General features: G+C 41.1%; 1 protein-coding gene across 1 annotated transcript in view; it reads right to left on the bottom strand.

Annotated features, from left to right (window-relative positions):
- Positions 1 to 19,862, bottom strand: part of SYDE2 (synapse defective Rho GTPase homolog 2) — a 46,917-nt gene extending 27,055 nt beyond the window's left edge. The window contains exons 1-2 of the mRNA XM_065410072.1: positions 18,488 to 19,862; positions 11,727 to 12,455 (exon numbers count right to left, since the gene is read on the bottom strand). Of these exons, the coding sequence (XP_065266144.1) occupies positions 11,727 to 12,455; positions 18,488 to 19,862 (2,104 nt within the window). The remainder of the gene's footprint in view (positions 1 to 11,726; positions 12,456 to 18,487) is intronic.
- Positions 19,863 to 20,296: the final 434 nt, after the last annotated feature.

The following is a 20,296-nucleotide window of genomic DNA, read 5'->3' on the forward strand; positions in this document are numbered from 1 at the left end:
AGTAAGTCACACTGTCATATTTAATAAAATGTCTGCACCTTTGTTACTACCATTAGATTTTTAAAATGCTTTTAGCTTTAATTCATAGCACTTCACATAACCAAATGACTGTACAGTCATTAATTGATCTTCACAATTCCCCTCTGCTAACCCGATTTACTTTTCACCATTTACAAGGTTAGTTTATTTTATGCATTTCACTCAGCTTGAACAGTGAAATCATATAGGCTAGGTTCACTATTTTACTAAAACCTTATTTTTAATTTGTTTTTGCAGAAGTTACAAAAATCTAACTTTTGGGGACTAATTTGAGTATCATTCTGATAATTTTTACAGATACCATTTTTTTTGTTCAAAAAGGTTCCTGATAGTAAAAAAAATTCCAGTTCTGAAAAATAGTGCATAAGATCTGTTTTCCAGCAGAATTTTCTTGAATTTTCTTGCTTCCTCAGTTGTTGTGTCCCATTGAAATAGTTTCCTTACAGGGAAAGAACTTTTTCTAGCATGCCTGCTGTGTTTTTCTGGCAAGGAGCTAGTAAGAAATGTGGCATTTGATAAAACTGGACAAAGCCTTTCCTTGTACTGCAAATCACAGCACAGTCCCACTGGTGGGCTGGCCTGAAGCATTCTATAGTAAGCAGTACCATGCTTTAGCCTGCTAACATTAATCTTCCCTTCCTGTCAGAAGTCTCTGGCACAGGCTTAGAAAAGCAAGCCAACATATTAAGCTTCTCTCCGTTTCATTAGAACTGAAGAGTCAATCTAACATTCTGACTTTTATGTGTCCAACTTCTGCTGTATTCAGCACTGAGCAGTTAAAATGAAATATGTGGCTGAGTGAAACTTTAACAGTCAACTATTATACAGGCCGGTATTTCAATGAGTATTAAGCCACATGTTTTTCCAGTAAAGCCAGAAAGTTGCTAAGGTATGCACGTGATTTTCAAAACAGTATACTAAACAGCTTTTAACAATCTGCAAAATGTAACCTTACTACAGTCTAAATCTAACAACTTTTTACTCTGCAATACAGATCACTCTATATGGCTTTCATATAATATTGCTTAAGGAAATAAACTGCTTCTGGTTACCTATAGTATGACAAATCATAGAATGTTGTTAGGTAAACTCAATCCTAATTTCCTACTACCACCCAATCAGAATCTTATGATCATGTCTGTTACACTTAAAAAATATTCTGCAGGAAGGATGGCAGGAGGAAATGATATCTACAAGGCACCTGCTGTTTAAATGACTACCAAGGCATCACCATGAAAAAAACAAAATGCTTTGTAATTTACTGCCGACACACCAGACTTTTTCAGTAAGTTTGAACTTTTGCAAAAAGTCAAGTTAAAATGATGAAATTGAAAGCCATTACTTATGTTTTCTACATAAATCAGCTTTATACACTTTTATTTGTTGGCTTTATAAGCATGAGAGAGAGAAAAAGATGTTTTTTGCAGAACAACTCAATTCAGAGATTTATAGTTTTATATTAGACTGGTTGCAAGTTTTCCTGGAAGGACACTATATTGAACAAAAATGACTTGGCATTGTACGTGATTACCTCAATGAGTTATTTATTGACTCTGATTAACAAAGCAAATGTTTAGGTTTGTGCAATAATGCGATTGAACGAAGTTATAAAGCCTATTTCATAACTGAAAAGAGGCAAGTAGCCCATGGGAATTGCTACTTTTCATCTCAGCTTTTTATTCAGAATCAGTGTCCATCAGTCCTGCAGGTTAGTCCTAATGAAATTACATCTACACAACTGTGCCCTAAGGGAATAAGTTAGCTCACTTTAACCTGGAGAAGAGAGCTCTTCTTCAGATTCTGGAAGCTTGAAAGCTTCTCTCTTTCACCAACAGAAGTTGGTCCAATAAAAGATATTACCTCAGACACCTTGTCTTTCTATATAAATCTCTGTCAGACTGATTGCCAACAAGTTGTATTATTTTAAAGGCATAATATTTGATTGTCCTGACTTACATGCAAGTTTTTCCTCCATTTTCAGACGTTTTAAAGGTTTAACATTTGCTTTAAAATTTACCAGAAAAAATTGTAATTTTTTATAAGTAATGAGTTAAGGTGAATGGATAACTGGCCACTAGTCTGTTACAATTTTAAAACAAACATCCAACGCCAATGAAACCTGAAACTACTACTGAACTAAAACTGCTGTTCAGTATAACCTTTTCCTATAGTTTTCCAGGAATACTTATCTTAGTAGGTATGATGCATATAATTCTGAAAAACATCTGTTTAAGTTCATATAAAGCTTTGTGGTACAAACACTACAGTTAAAACCATACCATTCTTTAGAAAAAAAAAAAAAAAAAAAAAAAAAGACAGCTTTTTTCAGTGGCTTCTAACAAATTTTCCTTTACATCTGGATTTCTCATGCTTTTTTTCAGCCTACTGATGAACTTTGGAATGTTTATAAGCAAATCAAAACAAAACCATCCACATACAAAAGCAATTCTGGTGTAAGATATCCAAAAAAACCCACACAATATTCTTTTAAGTCATAAGACACACAAAAATGTTGGCCAGATCCTCTCCTCTTGTAAGTGGCATAGCTCCACTGAAGTCAATAGGACTACACTGATTTACACAAGCTGAAGATTTGGCCCATTAAGTCTTTTTGTGCTCAGAGAGCTCCAAACCTGTTTCGATGTAAAAAAGTAGAATTATAAGCAGTCTCTAATGAAGAATGTGCACTTCCCCAAATTTGAACAACATTGGTTAAGAAATAAGGAACTTATAATTTCCGCCTACTTTGGCAAAATGAAAAGGAGACAGAAGGGGGGAAAAAATCCCATTTTTTTAAAAAAAGGAAGTAAGCGTTAAATGTTTGCAAATAATTCAAATAAATCGAAAATTATTCCTTCTTTAAACCTATGGACTAAAATTTTTTTTCCCCCATGACAACTACCATTTTTCGATCAGATCTAGCTAAAAGTTCTGGGCTCAATTCCTGCTGATGACCCAAAGTGTGGGAGTAGAGAGGTTGTTACAGGTTTAAAAATCTCCCCCTGCTGCTTTTATTAGGAGTTAAAAACCTTTCCTGAAAGAGAGGAGACTTGGTGTTCTGATAGCAACTAGGCTGTGATAAACCCCTCCACTCAGCAATCCTAGCCACCCGCTGTCCCAATAGACTAAGAGTGAATTATTTTAAGTAGTCCATAATTAAAGAGGTGGTGACTAGAGCCTCCAGAGGCACATAATGCAAGTAAACCGGCTGAACTGCCTGCTCTTCCATTACAATAATGATTTTTTGCTGAGCACCATACAGCTTAAGTAATATTTCACTAGAGGAAGAAACAGATGTATAATAGCAGTTTAGCTCACTAGCCAAACGTGAACGTTCGAAATCTACAGAACTAGGATGAGTTTGCTGCCAATTTTTCATATGTTAATGCTTCTCCAGCTCTGATACACCAGTCTGGAACATCTGGATCAGTCACTTTCCTCACATAAGTTATAAGCATGCCCTTTTGACCCCGCCCTGTCTCCGGACAGACCCAGTTCTTGTTGTTCCTTTCACAGTGTAAGATGGAAAAGCAGTTCCTACTCCTTTGTGACAGCCAGGTCATAAAAAGAGTTATTTAGCACAAATCACAAACCAAGAAAGAGGGACAACATCGCTACTTCAACTCAAGCTGCTGGGTCTATTTGCCTTTTCTGCCTGTAAGGCTGAGCTGTCAACTGATGCCTCACATACACATATGACTAGGCCCTCAACCTTCAGAAGCTCTGACAAACCTGCTTCAAGTACACAGAAGAGATAGGAAGCCCTCTTCCATCTGTAAATTATTGGAAGGAGGTGTAACACTTTCTTCACAAGTCACTTACAGGTTTAAACTAGTGTATATGGTGAATTCTCTGTAACTTGAAGTCTTTAAACCATCATTTGAGGACTTCAGTAACTCAGCTAGAGGTTAGGGGTCTACTACAGGAATGGGTGGGTGAGGTTCTGTGGCCAGCAATGTGCAGGAGATCAGACTAGATGATCATGATGGTCCCGTCTGATCTTGAAGTCCAACTTCCTCTGTTCTGCTTGACTTGGCTTCTCCTTTTGTTCTAGCACCACCCAAGTAAAAGATGACAGTTACAATCCCATTTCCTCTGCAGAGTTCAACTACCTTAATTATCAGGGAGCTGTGGGGATAGAGTGAAGCTTAACACATCAAGATTGATGGTGTCCTATCAATAAAGAGCACTAGGACCTCTCTACAGCATCCCAGGCTATCCTGGTATTACAGTCACTACCCACAAGGATTTTACATTGAGTCAGCTATCTTGGTATAAACACATAACTCCCCCCCCCCTTTTTTTTTAAAGCAGTGAAGATGTTGCCAAAGTCAATCAGTGACTGACCCAGAAGTTTCACCATACTGTTATAACAGAGATGGAGAATAGGAAAATGTATCTGTGCCTTACCTGAAAATTTAATTACTTAGAGGAATTTAGCCCACATGACATTGGGTCTCCACTGTATGCAGCCTTGGAGGCAGACCAAAACCTACCAAATCAGTGGCAGGCTAGGTGAGGCTCCCCCTCTGCCAGTTCCATAGCCCTAGGCAAACTAACAAAATGCATGGTAAGGAAAATTAAGCATTAAGACTAAACACGACAATCCTCCTGCAGAACAAGATATTCAATGTATAAGAAGCTGAGTGCCAATTAATAATCCCATCTCTTTCCCCAATTAACAGCCAAAGGAGGGATGGATCTGTGGACGTCATTGCTCCAAAAAAGGAGATTTTCAGATAAGGGATACATTTTCCTATTCTTATTCATAATGAGGTCCACAGATCCATGACATTGGAATTTTCATAGCAGTGTCCACTGTGTGTGTGGGGACTATATACAGTCATATACAGATGGAAAAGGGGGTAACCCTTTCTTAATAGTTACTGGGATACTACAGTGAAGAGCACCCATGTACTGAAGGCAGCATCAGACAACGATAGCATGTTCAGCTTGTAGAATTTGGAGAAGGTGTGAACAGATGACCAGGTGGCTGCTTTCCTCTTTTGCTTGTAGGAGGTCTTTCTGCCCATGAAGCTGCCACAGCTCTGAGGAAAAAGCTCTGCTATTAGAAGTTGGGAGTAACCTTTTTAAAAAAAATTTATATATATTATATTTAGGGCCCTACTAAATTCACAGTCCATTTTGGTTAATTTCACGGTCATAGAATTTTAAAAATCATAAATTTCAGTTTCAGATATTTAAATCTGAAGTTTCATGGTATTGTAACTGTGGGGTTTCCAACCCCAACAGGGTCGTGGTGGGAGGGTCACAAGCCTACTGTGGGAGGCGGGTCATGGTATTACCACCCTTACTTCTGTGCTGCCGCCTTCAGAGCTGGGCAGCTGCTGGCCAGGCACCGAGCTCTGAAGGCAGCGCCACCGCCAGGAGCAGTGCAGAAGTAGTAAGGGTAGCAATACCATACCATGCCGCATTCACTTCTGTGCTGCTTCCAGCAGCGGCGCTGCCTTCAGTGCTGGGCTCCGGCCAGCAGTTGCCGCTTTCCGGCTGCCCAACTCTGTGAAATCTGGTCTCTCCTACAATAGCCAGATTTCATGGGGGAGATCAAATTTTTTACAGCCATGAATTTGGTAGGGCCCTTATTAATTACATTATATATACACACTTTTATGCTTCTGACATACAATATCTTAGCCACTTGGAAATGGAAGATTTTGAAGCTTTCTTACCCTTTGACACTGGATAGTAAAACATAAAAAGCATTTGTCCTTCTGACCTAAGCTATACAATGAACATAGACTTTGAGAGCTCTGCAGACATCCAAAGTATGCCACAGTTTCTCTGTGGAAGGTATTGGAGCTGGACAGAAGGATGGAAAGATAATTTCCTATGCTCTATGGAATCTGGGGTTAATCTCCAACATTAAAACAGGGTTGATTCTTATTACCACGTTCTTTATAAAAGGTGCAGCAATGAGGTTCCAGGAAAAAAGGTCCCAACTCAGACAGTTTGCAAACTAACATGATGGCTATCAAAAAGGCCATGTTAGAAAGTAATTAAGACACTTTCACAATTGATTCAAAATGATGACCTGTAATGGCACTAAGAACCAGGTAAGAGCCCACAAAAGAACTCTCTGTACTTCAGGAGGAGGAAGAAAAGATGTGGCTCCAAAATAAACAAACAAACAAAAAAACAAACAAAATCTCACCACACCCACACTATGCTGGACATCTGGATAAGATAAAATCTATTACTTGTCTGCCTCACTAAGGATGCTAGACAAGAGGCCACCTGGCCTCTGAATGTTTGAACTGCATGACCTAGCCTGAGTCCATCTTGAAGAAGTTCAAGAATCTGCAGATGTGTGGGTGAGACCCTTGTTCTGGTACCAATGGTAAACCTCAACCAGGCCCTAGAATACGCTGAGTTAGTAGATTTATTACTGGAATCTACAAGTGTGGCTATTAGCTCTCTGACTAACCTTGTTGGCTTAAGAGGGTCTGTTCAAGAACCAGGCAGCTAGGCTCAGACTGTCTGGATTCTGATGCATGACTGACCCTGGTAGTATCATAGAATATCAGGGTTGGAAGGGACCTCAGAAGGTCATCTAGTCCAACCCCCTGCTCAAAGCAGGACTAATCCCCAGACAGTTTTTTGCCCCAGATCCCTAAATGGCCCCCTCAAGGATTGAACTCACAACCCTGGGTTTAGTAGGCCAAAGCTCAAACCACTGAGCTATCCCTCCCATCATATCCTTTCTGGATGGATAGCAGATGGGAGGTCTTTGTATTCTGTCAAGTAGGTCAGAGAACTGACGCCTCCTTGACCAGAATGGGAATACCAAAATTACCAGTGCTTCAGCTTCTCGCCTGATCTTCTGTAGCGTTCTGGCGAAGGAGAGGAAAGGCACGTAAGAGTCTGTTTTGCCAATCTTTCTGACAAGACATCTGTTACCTTAGCTTTGTGATGCTGCCAGCAAGAAAAGACATAAACCTTGTGATTCAGGTGGGAGGCAAACAGAGCCCTTGCTGGGAGACCAAATTCTTTAATCAGTTGATGGAACACCTCTCGGTGTAGTTCCCACTTGGGATTGTCTAATTTTGGCCTGCTGAGCCAGTTGGCTGTAACTTTCAATCTTCCCTTGGACATAAAGGGAGAGAATTGACTGCAGGCTCTCCTTTGCCCAAGTCATCAGGAGGTGAGCTTCTCTCTGAGGGACCGTAGAAAGCAGTCCTTTTCTGTTGAAATAAGACATTTTGCCTGTCATGATCAGCACAAGAGAAGAGCCCAGACATGGGAGCAGAGCCTCGAGATCATATCAGATTGCCCTGAGCTCTTGCCAGCTTATACTGTGCTTGCTCTCTTGTTTGGACTAGATCCTTGAACAGTCCTTGATCCCGTGTGATAGTTTTATCCCTCCAGGCTTGCATCTATGGCAGTAACTGTCCTGACTACTTTACCTCTTGAAAAGCCTGCTTTGAATCTGCTCAGTCGTCATGGAAAAATTACTGAGGACTGGATAAGAAATAATGGAGGGAGGGATAAGAGGAATCTCTATAGTGGCCCAATGTGAGCACAGACCCGCTTGAGAGGGGCCTGAGTCTCCACAGAACAGGCACAGATCTCCCTGCAGGCACTCAATCAGCAGTGAGGTGCACTAGACACAGTGTCTGGCTTTCCCTCTCTTCTGAGCCTTCTCTGCCATGCTGCACTCTGCTTGGGTGAAGAGAAGGGATGGACTATGGGGAGAAAGGGAATCTCCTCTGCCAACAAAGGCAGATGGTGACAGCCTGGAGATTTAAAGCCATTTTTTAAACTGCCCCGCAGCAAGGAGGCGCTGAAGCAGCAGACAAAAATAAGGCAGTTTCTCAAAGGTGGCAGGATAGATGTGACTCCAATGACAGACAGGTTTGGCCTGCCTCCAAAGCTGCATAGACAGAGATCCTATGTCATGGATCTGTGGCCCTCATTACAAGTAAGAAACATCATTTACAGGTAGCTATTCTAATTTCTTTTAGACCAAGACCCAACACCACAGCTTCAATTATACTAGTACATTAAAAACCACCACCAAAAATTGTGCCTAAATCTTCCAAAGTGACATTTTACAATTCTGTGATGCAAACCATTATAAAGAGGTGTCATTTTTCAACATTTTGCAGGTTATTCAGCACTGAATAAGCTGTACAGTTTGGGTTCATTTTTATACAATTCTATATTTTGAATTTTGTACATACTAATGTTTAGAAAAAAAGGACTTTTCAGTTTGTACATCATATCTACTTCTCCTTAAATGCATGTAAAAAAAGCACACTTTATTTGCATCCACTAAAACTTTTTTCCTACAGATTCCAAAGCATCAACTCACACTTCTAATTTAAAATCTAGGTTACTTTTAGAATGGATTACTTTATCATAAAGAATTAAAAGTACTTTTATAAGAATTTTAAATTTGCAATTTTGCTTTGTGGAAAATACTAAATATTTGGATTTACTTATATCTAATTCTATATCTCAGTAACTGTTAAAATATTAAGCATGGCCAGGACTATGCACCAAGGAAATTAACTTGCAAATCCTTATTTACATGAGTAGTACATAAGTGAGTAATCCTACTAATTCTGGAACTACTTGTATGAGCGAGAACTAAAAGCAAACAAGAATCTACAGGATTAGGCCCAAAGACACTGGTACAGTATTTAAAGAAAAAGCCCATTCAGTACACTGTTTGGAAGGACTGCTGAGAAGTAATTAAATCCCAATGTTTATGTTTTACTAAAGAATAGTTTTCAAAACCATTGTAGCGTTTTCAAGAAATTAAAACAAAGTAATCAAAAACAATTGGTATCTCTGCTGAAAAACAGTCATAAAAACAATATCTCATTAATAAAAAGAAAACCCTAACCATAAAAAAACACCCCACTAAAAACCAATGATGTTATTAGGAAAACAGATAAAAAGCATTGTTTTTGTATTTAACCTATAGTAGTACCCTTTGCTCAGACATCTTCCTTGCTGGTAAAAGCAGACTTGCTAAACAGTCATGGGGCATTAGACTCAAATACATCAAGCAGTAACTCTCGTCAATGAAGATATAGACATTGATCTACTGCATAGCAATTGCTCGTGTAATTCAGACTCTGCCCTAATACAAATAAAGTTAAATCGGACGTGCTGCCCTTCATGTGGTAATTTTGTCTGGATGAGCTGTCATTTTAAATTTGACTGAAAATAACTGTAGACACCTTAACTGGATTAAAAGAAGCACTAACTACTCCTCCACAATAAAGCCAATTACTTAACAGCAGGCACCCACTTCATCATCAATTAATCCAGTCAATGTGATCACTATTCAATGCACACAAAAAGAGAGCTGCTTTAAAATAGTTTAATTAACTCAATACAGAGTAAACTTCACAGGAGAAATCCATAATCAATTTTACCAGACTTCATTATAGACATACATTCAAAGCTCAAATTAATCTGAAGGGATACAACTTTGATTCTCCAACATGAAAAACTGTAGCCAGTTTTGCCTAATACATACAAGGGTTTAGTTCTTCAAAAGGAGCAAGTGACCCCTATTAATGTTCCTGAGAATCACATATGTATTGAGAGATTAATCTCTTAAATGGGTCAAACACAGTTTGTAGGGCAAGCGCACACTTGGCTTCCCTGCACTGGTCTGCTTATTCTGTCACATTTTGCAACCAAATGTAATAGTACCAGTTATTTAATACAGACTACAAAGAAAATATTTTAACTTGAATATTCTAGACCCTCACATATATTTTGCAGCTTAAACACACACATACACACACACACACTCCTACCTCCACTATATTTCCAAACAAAAGCACAAAATGTAGGTTCCTAGATGTGACAGTACATCATGGCACAAATGGCTGGTTATAGAGGGTAAAATCTGTATGTGACCTAAGGGGCAACAGGATGAGTTTCAGAGCCCGAGCTCCAGCTCCAGGGAATGTCTACACTGCTATTTGTAGTGCTATAGCACAAGCCCCAGCTTGTAGACCAGGGCTCTGAGTCTTGCTGACACAGCCTTTTTTTTTTTTTTTTTAAAGCAGCGTAGATATACCCTAGGTGACTTTGTCTCCTAAATCCCATTTTCAACAGTGACTTAGGCACTTGGGCAAAATAACTTAGTACGCAGACTTTTTATTTGCAAAGTTTTTACCAAAAAACAGTAATTAATCTTCACAACATGGACATTAATATGCCCATTTTATACAGGGAAACTGAGGATGACAAATTAAGTGACTTGTCCAAGGGGACAAAGTTCATCAGAACCAAATCTGGAATTGGAACTCAGGAGTATCTTGTCTCCCATTCCTGTGCTCAGATCACATCTCTCTCTCACTCAATATGATACTACAAGTCAAGGTCAGCAAGTTGCTTGACCTTGTCAATGAGAAGTTATCCCTTTTTAGGGGTGGACACCAACCTCAATATAATACTGAATTTATCTATTCAGTTGAAACAATAATTAAAACTGGAGTATAAAATGCTTAAGGTATGTCTACACTGCAAGAAAAGATCTGCAGCTGGCCTAGGTCAGCTGACTCGGGCTTGGGGGCTCAGTGTGGGGCTAAAAAATTGCCATGTAGATATTCAGGCTCAGGCTGGAGCCTCGACAGGGACTCTGCTTGGGGGGGGGGGGGAGGAGGAGGAGAATTGGGGGGCGGGGGGAAGTGTCCCTGGGCCCAGGCTCCAGCCCAAGCCTGAATATCTACACTGCAATTTTTTAGCCCCGCAGCCTGAGCCTGCTAACCCAGGATAGCCGCAGGTCTTTTATCACAGCGTAGACATAACCATTGATGAACATGATAAATAGGGACAAGCCAGCACAATTTCTTTAAAAGAAAACCGTTCTTCTCCCGTCTATTAGAAGTTTTTGAGGGAGTCAACAAGATAGCAGATAAAGGAGACGGGGTTGATATCATGTATATGGCTGTTCAGAAAGCCTTTGATAAAAATCCCATACAAGAGACTTCTGAGGAAATTAAGTAGTTACAGAGCTAGAGTTAAAGTTCTACCTTGGGTTAGAATTGGCTAAGACATAGAAAACAAAATATGTTGTGTTTGTGCATCATCAACAGAAATGTTAACCAAGCTCACTCTGTAAACTTTTTATTGGTTGGCAAGGTGTGAGCCATAATGAACCAGTTTAGATTTCAGATTCCAGGCTCCATTCAAAGGGCTGGTAACCAGGGTTAAAAAAGGACATCTTTTATATCTGAGATGAGCAAATTTGATCCAGAAGTCATCAATACATACAAAATGTGGAACCCCGGTCTTACGGTCACTGTTCAGAGCAGAAATGTGTTTTAAAGGCTCCAAAAAACAATACTGTAGATAATTACCATAATTTTCAAACTTGATTATCTAAAGTTAGGCACCTAAACTCATATTTAGGAATATAGATAAATGGCCTGATTTCGCAAGGGGCTGAGCACTCGAATTTCCTATTCAAATGAACATGAGCTGTGGGTGTTCAACACCTGTGAAAGTTAGGCCATTTATTAAGTGCCTAACTTTATGTACCCAACTTTGAAAATTATGGCTTACATATTTTATAATCAACTTTCCATCAATTTTATAGAAATATTTACAATGAAGAGAAAAAAAAAAACCAAATGTTTAACTTTCCTATAAAAATAAAGACAGGAGTGTAACATCTATATATTCCATATCCTTCTTACCTGCTGAACAATATTTAAATGCAGGGCTCTCTTCTATTGCTGTCGCACTCTGAGTCTTGCACACAAAACTCTGCTTGTGCAGCTGCACATACTCTGTGGAATGTATGGAATCTGCTTGATTAATTTCACAGGCCTGAGCCATTTGATTGTCTCCTGCAGATTCTGAGAAGTATGGAAGGCCTTTATTGTGCCCCATTACTTTAATCAAGTCACTCCCAGGCAACATCTTGAAACTGGTGGTATGGGAGTCCAAATTAACAGAGTTTTTCCCAGTAAAACAATGGACTCTGGGGAAGTCAGGCTCATCATCTTCAGGGATAGGGTTGTACCATATTTCTCCTTCATCATCTGCATCATTATCCTCACTGAAGTCTAAAGTACAGTTTCTCAAAACTGAAGGGTTTGTAGAATGGTGAACAGCAGTTACAAAACTAGAGGTTCTTGCAGGACATTCCTGTCCTATAGGTGATTTGGGAGGAACTGGTGGCAGTTTAGGTCCAGGTAATGGACTGGACGATTTGGGTACATGGATAGTATTTCCTTGCATTTTCTTACAGATATTTTCTTCTTCCAGATTAGGGGCCTTTGGAGTACTCTGATGTAGCCAGTTACGTTTCTTAGAAACTGTGATGCTGTCAAGCTGTGGATTATGCTCAGGGACTTCACTGGCCATAAGAATTTTAAGTTCTCTCCCGCTTGTGGAGGATATGTAAATATTTTCAATTAAATCTGTTATTAAAAGAGGAAAAAGAGATGCTTAGAACGTTCTTCCAGTTTTGATAAAACACAGACACATATGCTGTCATGTCCCATCCACACTAAATCTAGTCCCACAGGACAAAAGACATGTTGTGCTATAATGAACTTAATTTCAATCCATCAAAAGACAACGTGTGCACATAGTAAAGAAACAAAAATATCTTTTGACATAGCAATGGAAATGATAGTACAAGCACGTTGGTACTTGTTCCACATTCCAAGAATATGCACATAACAAAACAGAATGTGGGGAAGCAGTCAATCTGACACTCCTATCGATAATGAGCATGTAGCAGACGTGCAATATTAAAGTTAATATATCTCATGACACACATGATATTCTTGACTATGGTCTAGATCCTGCAAGGTGTCAGGTGTCTTCTGAGAGCCGATAAAGGGTCTCAGCTCCCAATGAAAGACCACCACATCACAGGATCAGGCCCTAAGTGAGATGTAATTTCAAGCTGCCAAAAAACTGTCTAGCGTCCAAGTCTATAGAAAGTACTTGAGAAAAAATGGTTCAGTCTCCCAAACAGAGTTTAATGTTAATAGCACTTGTATAGAAACGTTTGAGATACTATTTCCATTTGACATTTATATCTTCTTTAAAATCTCACCCACATTGTTGGCATTTGTAAAACAATGAAGGACTAACACTGAAATTGAAATGTAAACTGATCAAGTTGTAAAGTTGCTCTGTGTGTTTCAATGTCTTAACACACTACTTCAGAAATGAAAGTGCTTTGGTAGTACAATTAGAATGAAACCTGTACCCCAGATCAGTTTTATAGGCAATCTCTAGTCTTAAAGGTACTGCCCTAAATCAAATACAATTCTGCTCCACTTATCAGAAACTCCATTAAGCAACCAATTTTATCAGTACTTCAATGGTCAGTGTAGATTTCTTCACATTATGTTTTGTAAACAACAAAAAAGAGACAACAGTCACTTAAGACTGGTTTCACTTTGTTAAAATGTACTTAGGAATAAGTTACTTTTAAAAGTTTATTGAGCCAAAAAGCAATGTTCTAAAAATGTTAACATTTTTGAGCATTCCTGTTATCAAAGTACAATAAAAATGAAAAAAAAAAAAAACTAATTATGTAATTTAGATTCATGACACTTAAGTTTTGCTTGTGCCTTTATTTACATACAATCTGAAGGTTTTGAGTTTTTCACTGAATTAAATACAGATTGCAGTTCTTCTGAATAACACCAGACATATAAATTACATAGTACTACAAAGTTGATTGTTCATTACATTTATTCTAACTTGGATGTCAGCACTTTACATTAATGTAAAGTTCACATTAAACGTAAAATTCAGGGTCCAGCATTTTAATAAGTAAATGTGAAGTACCCTCTACCTAAGATCAAGATGAACACACAGATTTGCAAAACAAGTCTTTATTTCTACTGTAGCCATGCATCAAGTCTGTACAGTATAATTAACAGATTCCTTCTAATTAAAGTCATTTTATTTCCTCATGAATAACTGTAAAAGAATGCATGCAGGCAGCATTTAATGCTTTTTGAACAACCAATACTTAAAATACTTTTGCTAACTACTTTAACGATTATGTTTGCTGAAGAAGTATTGTTTTGCAATAAATCTAGAGAATTTATAAGTATTGAACATTTAACTAGGCATAGTCCTAAAAAAACCACTATTTTGTTGAAGTTTTGAAGTAGCAAAAACAACCCTGAAGTACATTTTCCAGCACTCTTGTTCAGTGTGCATTACACATGTAGTTTAAAAACTGTGAAAAACACAGTGTAGAAATTACCAATATATAAATGGTGTACAGTTTATAAAAATACAAACGAACTGTTTAAGGACAAGCCAAGGATCACATCAATTTTCATACTTGAACTCAATATTAGCATTAACTGTGAACAACAATTCAGCCATCCTTATATTGAGTACCGTATATTGGGTGTTTACACTAGGATTTGTTTTGTGCAGATGCTACTGTATTGGTGTAAAACCCAAGTGTACATACGCTACATCGGTGCAGTTACAGTAGCATAGCTATACACATACTAAAAAGACCCAGTGTAGACAAGCCCTCTGTTTAAAGCTATTGTAATGTTTATTGATTTTGCCTGTTTAGTAAGGAAATCTTAATAATGGTTCCGATGTGAAGACCTACCGGTATATTTCTGTCTATAATATAATAAAAAGGCAATTATTTCAACTTGCTTTTTAATTAATTTCCTTGCTCCATTATTTTCCTTGCTGCTATCGTTGCTCCAAATAATTAGATTTACTATTTTGAACATTTATATTTTGTATCATTTGCAATTAGACATTACACGAAGTCACATATTTATTTAAACCAGTACAGTATATGCTAGGAATGCTTGTTTTCTACATCTGATTGCTGCATTAAAATCCTCAATTTTCTAGTAACAGCACAAGGAATTGTTCCTCTCTAACAATTTAAATAGATGGAACATTCAAGTACTCTATTTCTACAACAAAAATATCTGTGTTACTGCCAGCATCGCACAGAAATGTGTGCCCTTTAGCATTAATTAGGAAAGCTTACAATCCTCAGAAGTGCAGACTCTTAAAAATTATACACATGCCCAAATATACAAACCAATCATATGTCTGAAATCTGGGCTTAAGCTATCTTTTACTCCTAGAACAGCAAAAGTTCAAAGTACATTTGACAACATATACCAGTACAGTGTTCAATATTCCAATTACAACTTTACTTGTAAGGCTTACTAAGGAATACAATGATAAAATGTGTTGAGAATTTTTGAATAACTTTCCATGACATGATTTACTGCTGTGTGTCACAATTTGAATTTCAAAAATACTCTTCTCACTCTTATGCTTTATGCAGACAATAATAAGCAAGCTTGCTACTGCCAAAATTCATTGTCAGTATTACAAATTTTCAAAAAAACAAAACAAAACTTATCTTAAATTCAGAACCAGCCAAATGATATACTTCAATTTAAACATCAAGTCTATCACTTACAATCAAATGACAGACAGCTGTATTTGTAAGCTCTGCATTTCTCCTTTATATGGTCTTAGGCCCTGATCCTGCAATCCTTTACACACATGCTTAACTTCAGTACCACAAGCAGTGCCACTTAAGTCAATGGCAATAGTAAAGTTAAGCACATGCATAAAGGATTGCAGGATCAGAGCCTTGATTTCAAAAGGCATTTTTACTTTGAAATCTCACACACACCACATGAAAGGACAAGGAGAAGCACAGAGAAAACTAACACAAATATTTCAATATACCACATACATATCTGCACTCATGCATGTTTTGATTTATCTGAACTGCTCAAGGTATTTTTGAAAACAATTAAAGCAATTCATTTTATAAATACACCTCTACCCCGATATAACGCTGTCCTCAGGAGCCAAAAAATCTTACTGCATTATATGTGAAACCGCGTTATATAAAACTTGCTTTGATCCACCGGAGTGCGCAGCCCCGCCCCCCCGGAGCGCTTCTTTACCACGTTATATCCGAATTCGTGTTATATCGGGTCACGTTATATCGGGGTAGAGGTGTCTCTATAATGTCTAAATATTTTTTAAATCTTACAAAAGTATCAAATTTCTGAATGTCTGCTCTGAAGTTTGCTACCTCAACCACTTTTGCAGCTAAGACTCAATATGTTTATATTATTATATCTGACAAAAAATAAACAGCCAGAGATAGAAGTCAATATATTATTAGCCATTACTGAAAAAGCTTCAGATAGATCCTAGTGAGAATGTATATTTTGTAAAGTCCCAATATGCAAGTACTGCCTTGTCTGGACAATAAGTATGCACTATTTGACAGAAATACATCTCTAAGAATACAATTAGTTCAGTAAGACCACTGACATATTTTGAAGATTTTCCAATCCTATTAACTTTAGTAGTGATCAGGCCTTAAATACGGAGAAGGATTTTAGAAATATGCAGGTCATGCATATCCCTTACCCTTTGTTCTAAGACAGTCTGATTAATAATAATATTCGCTAGATAAAATTATTTTTAATTATTTGTATTATCATAACACTTGGGAGTCCCAATCATCGAGCAGGACCCCAGTGTGCCAGGCACTGTACAAAACAGAACAAAAAAGATGATCCCTTCCCCAAAGAGCTTCAGTCCCATGTCTGTTTATTACGGTTTTCTTTAAAACTAACGATTCAATTTACCTAGCAACAGACTGAGTACTAGCTAAATACTTCTTTATAAAAGAGTAGGACCCAATTTTACGAACATGAACATGCAGATCAGGGCCTCAGTGTTTCAACTTGATTGAGGTCAAGGTTAATATTCTGCCTATCAACTGTGTGCAGAAAATTTTTCAACAAAAGGTTGCACTCTACCTTTCTAAGCCATATTTTTTGGATGTCAGAATAGGTTGACAACCAAGCTTTTAATTAATTGGGAAGAGAATTTTTGCAGTTCCTCCACATCTAGATCAAAATAGGTCATTCATATTTTCCCTAAAACCCCTAAGTAACCATAATTAATTTAGACTCCATTAATTTTTTTGTTCAAACCAAACTAACAATTAACTTGCAAACATTCAAGTAAATTAAAAAACAAGTTAAAAGAATTATGAAGCAAGCAGCAGTACAAAGAAAAAGCCTGGGGAGTTATAAAACATTTAAATATTGAACAAAGTAGGGGCCCCAATTCTGTAACTTTTTAGTCACATGAGCAGTATTTACTTCTAGGGTTACTCATTCCTGGAAGCGGTTGCAGGGGTCAAGCCCTAAGTCTGGATATGCCAAAGCACACTGTGTTTATTTGCATTAAATTATAAAGCAAACAAGATTGGGAAAAAAGGTGCATTGTTAAGAACCTGCACAAAACTAATTTTGTTCAACTGAAAGGCTGGTAGTTAAATTTAAAGCCCTTTTCAGTTTTAAGAGATGAGTTTTATTGCCCAGAATAATGAACAGATTGTTTGTGTGCATCTACACCTTCTAATTAAAATAAATCATTTCCAAATGTGAATGAGTTGCTTAAAATATGCAATACTGTATAAAAGAGACAATACCAATCATTTGGGACTATATTTGTTCAGTTAACTTCCTACTTGAGTTTACTGCAAGTAAACACATGGGCTTTTTAAATTAAAAAGAATGGCTTTATGATTTCCACATATTATAGTGGTTAATCTATATGTAAATCATTTTACTCTGGTGTGTACAGTAACAAGTGTAAATTACAAAATTCTAACAAACATACATCATCTGGGTACTATTTTTAACAATGCACTATTAGACCTACTAAAAATAATGTCAGTTCTTACATTTGTGGAAGTACCATTTTGTGGATTCACCTCAATTTCCCCCCCTGCTGTCTATGAAAGTTAAAGCCAATTTCCACAAGTGAAAAAGCCATTTTCACTGTGAAAAAGCCATTTCATTGGAGAAATGGAAAACACGTCATAACTTTGCCTTTGGCAATGTTTTGCCACAGTGTATTCACAACTCCAGTACTGTTAGTGACAGAACTAGCAAGTGCAATCTACCTTGATCAAATCAAGAAACCGCCCAAAGTTTGATATGGGAGTATTCAGAGGGAAATTTAGGATTTCACATAGCTCCAGTATTAAGGTCTAATTTGCAGATGGTACTGGACTTTTTAGGTATACTGCTTTTATAGGAGCATGAACCTGTAACAATAAATATCATAAATCGCTGATGCCAACCCCTAAAACCAAGAACACTACGTGTGTTATATTAAAACTACATACACATTCCCCTGCTATACCACAACCAGAGACATTACATTGGCATTTGATTATCACCCTGTAAAAAATGGTTGAACGTGCCTCCAAACTGCAGGCAACCCTCCACCATTCAGTCACCACCCCTTGGTAAGACAGACCCAGAGATGGGGTTATTTTGGCTCCAGGCCTTCCAGGGCACAAGCTGCTTGGCGAAGTGTGACAGGCTGAAGCCAGGCCCAAGCGGTGGTGGGGGTCTGGTCGCCATCCCCGCGAACATACCTGTCAGCAGAACTCTTTGGTCCGGAGGAGCTGCCAGGGCCTTGCTTCCGTGCCCTCTCCAAGCCGGCGGAGTTGCGGGCCTCTCTTCTCCGAGGTCTGGCTGAGCAGGCAGCGCCGCACCGGTCCCAGTGGCTCTGGGGTCAGCGGAGGAAGCCCCTGCCCCGACGCGCCCCTTCATTCCCAGGGACAGCAGGCGCCCTTTGCACACCCACTTCTGCAGCTTCCCGACGCTGACCGCGGGCGGCCTGAACGGGCTCTGGGGGGCATGCGGGCGGCTGCCGGGGCACGCTGCCGGGACCCCGCCTCCGGCCGCTGCCTCTTGCGGAGCGGAGCCCTGGGCACTGAGCAGCAGCCGCTCAGCCTGGCGCGACCCCGTGCCCCGGCTCTCCCCGCAGCTGACCGAGCACTCCGCGGCCGCAGGAGCATCGCTTCCCCCGCGGCCGCCGTCCGGCCGCCCCCGGTCCCAGGCCGGGCCAGGCGGCTCGCCCTGCAGCAGGTGCCCCAGGGCGGGCTCCACGGGGTGGTAGCGGATCACGCTGTCGCTCAGACACCGCTGCAGAGGCGGTGGCTTCGCGGGGCGGCCGGGGGGCAGCAGAGGGAGGCTCCCCAGGCTCTGAGCCCCGCGCCCGGGAGGGACCAGCTGGCCGGGACGCCCTGCTGAGCCCTGGCCGGGCGGTGGCGGCCAGGCGGTGGCGGACACCTGCTGCTGCGGGCTGCCCTCCCCGGAGGAGGAGGACCAGGCATCGCTGCTCTCCCCGGCCCCGCAAGAGGCGACGGGCTGCGGGAACCCTCCAGCGCAGGCGGGGCTGGCCGGGGACAGGTCGTGCATGGCATGGATCAGCAGGTAATAGGCCTCCTGCAGTTGGCTCTGCAGCCTACCCGTGCTCTCCCGGGGCCCGGCCAAGCGGCCCTCCCCTCGGCCTCGGGCACAGGCGGCCGGTAGCCCCTGCGCCTCGGCCGGGCGGCAGCCCCAGGGCAGAGTCTCATTATCGTAGTAATCGCCCTCCTCGCCGTCAGGAGCCCGCCGCGCGGGGGCGGACACGGGCTGCGGGGATGGGTCCCCCGGGGTACAGCCAGGGGGGGCCGGGGCTCCTGGTGTCCCTTCCCCCAGAGCTGCGGGGCCACGCGGTGCCTTCCCCCGGCGGGGCCAGCCTGGCTGCCGCTGTCCGGACTCCTCCTGGCTCCCAGTCCCCGGGGGCGCCGAGACCTCCCGGCTCCTGGGCTGAGCGCACGGCGCCCCCCTGGCCGGTGGCTGCTGCTGGGCTTTACCTTGAGGGGCGCCGGTCCCCCCGCGGGGGTGCGCGCCTGCCGCCGCCCCGCGCTGGGACCTCCTGCCCCGCAGCTTGGAGAGGGTCCTGCGCAGAGGATCAGCCATGCCTGCCCCCGCCCCGCCTGCCTCAGTAGCTGCTGCCCGCCAGCAGGAGGGTGCTGGGCGCCCCCCTGCGCGGCTGGTGGTGGCGGCGGCGCCCCATGGTCGGGCGGGCTCGGTGTGCGCCGCGCTCCCTCCCCGCAGCTCGACTCCTGCCGCCGCTCACATACTTGGCATAACTGAGCGGGGTGAGAGGGCGCCCTGCAATGCGCATGCCTTGCTGCCCGCCGCGGAGCGCGCGCGCCCGGCTCTCCCCGCACGGGCTCCGAGCTAGGGGGACCGGGGCGGCGAAGCCCCCTACTCCCCCCGACCCGGCTCTGGGCGCTACCTGCTGTCCCAGCACATGCACACGGCTGAGGGGGCACCGAGGGGTGAGAAAGCACCAGTTCCTCCTTCCTTGCAGCTCTTGTTAGGGTCACAGCCCCTTCTGCTCCCCCTAG

The sequence above is a fragment of the Emys orbicularis genome, chromosome 8 (assembly GCF_028017835.1).
Source record: "Emys orbicularis isolate rEmyOrb1 chromosome 8, rEmyOrb1.hap1, whole genome shotgun sequence".
Taxonomy (NCBI): Eukaryota; Metazoa; Chordata; order Testudines; family Emydidae; genus Emys; species Emys orbicularis.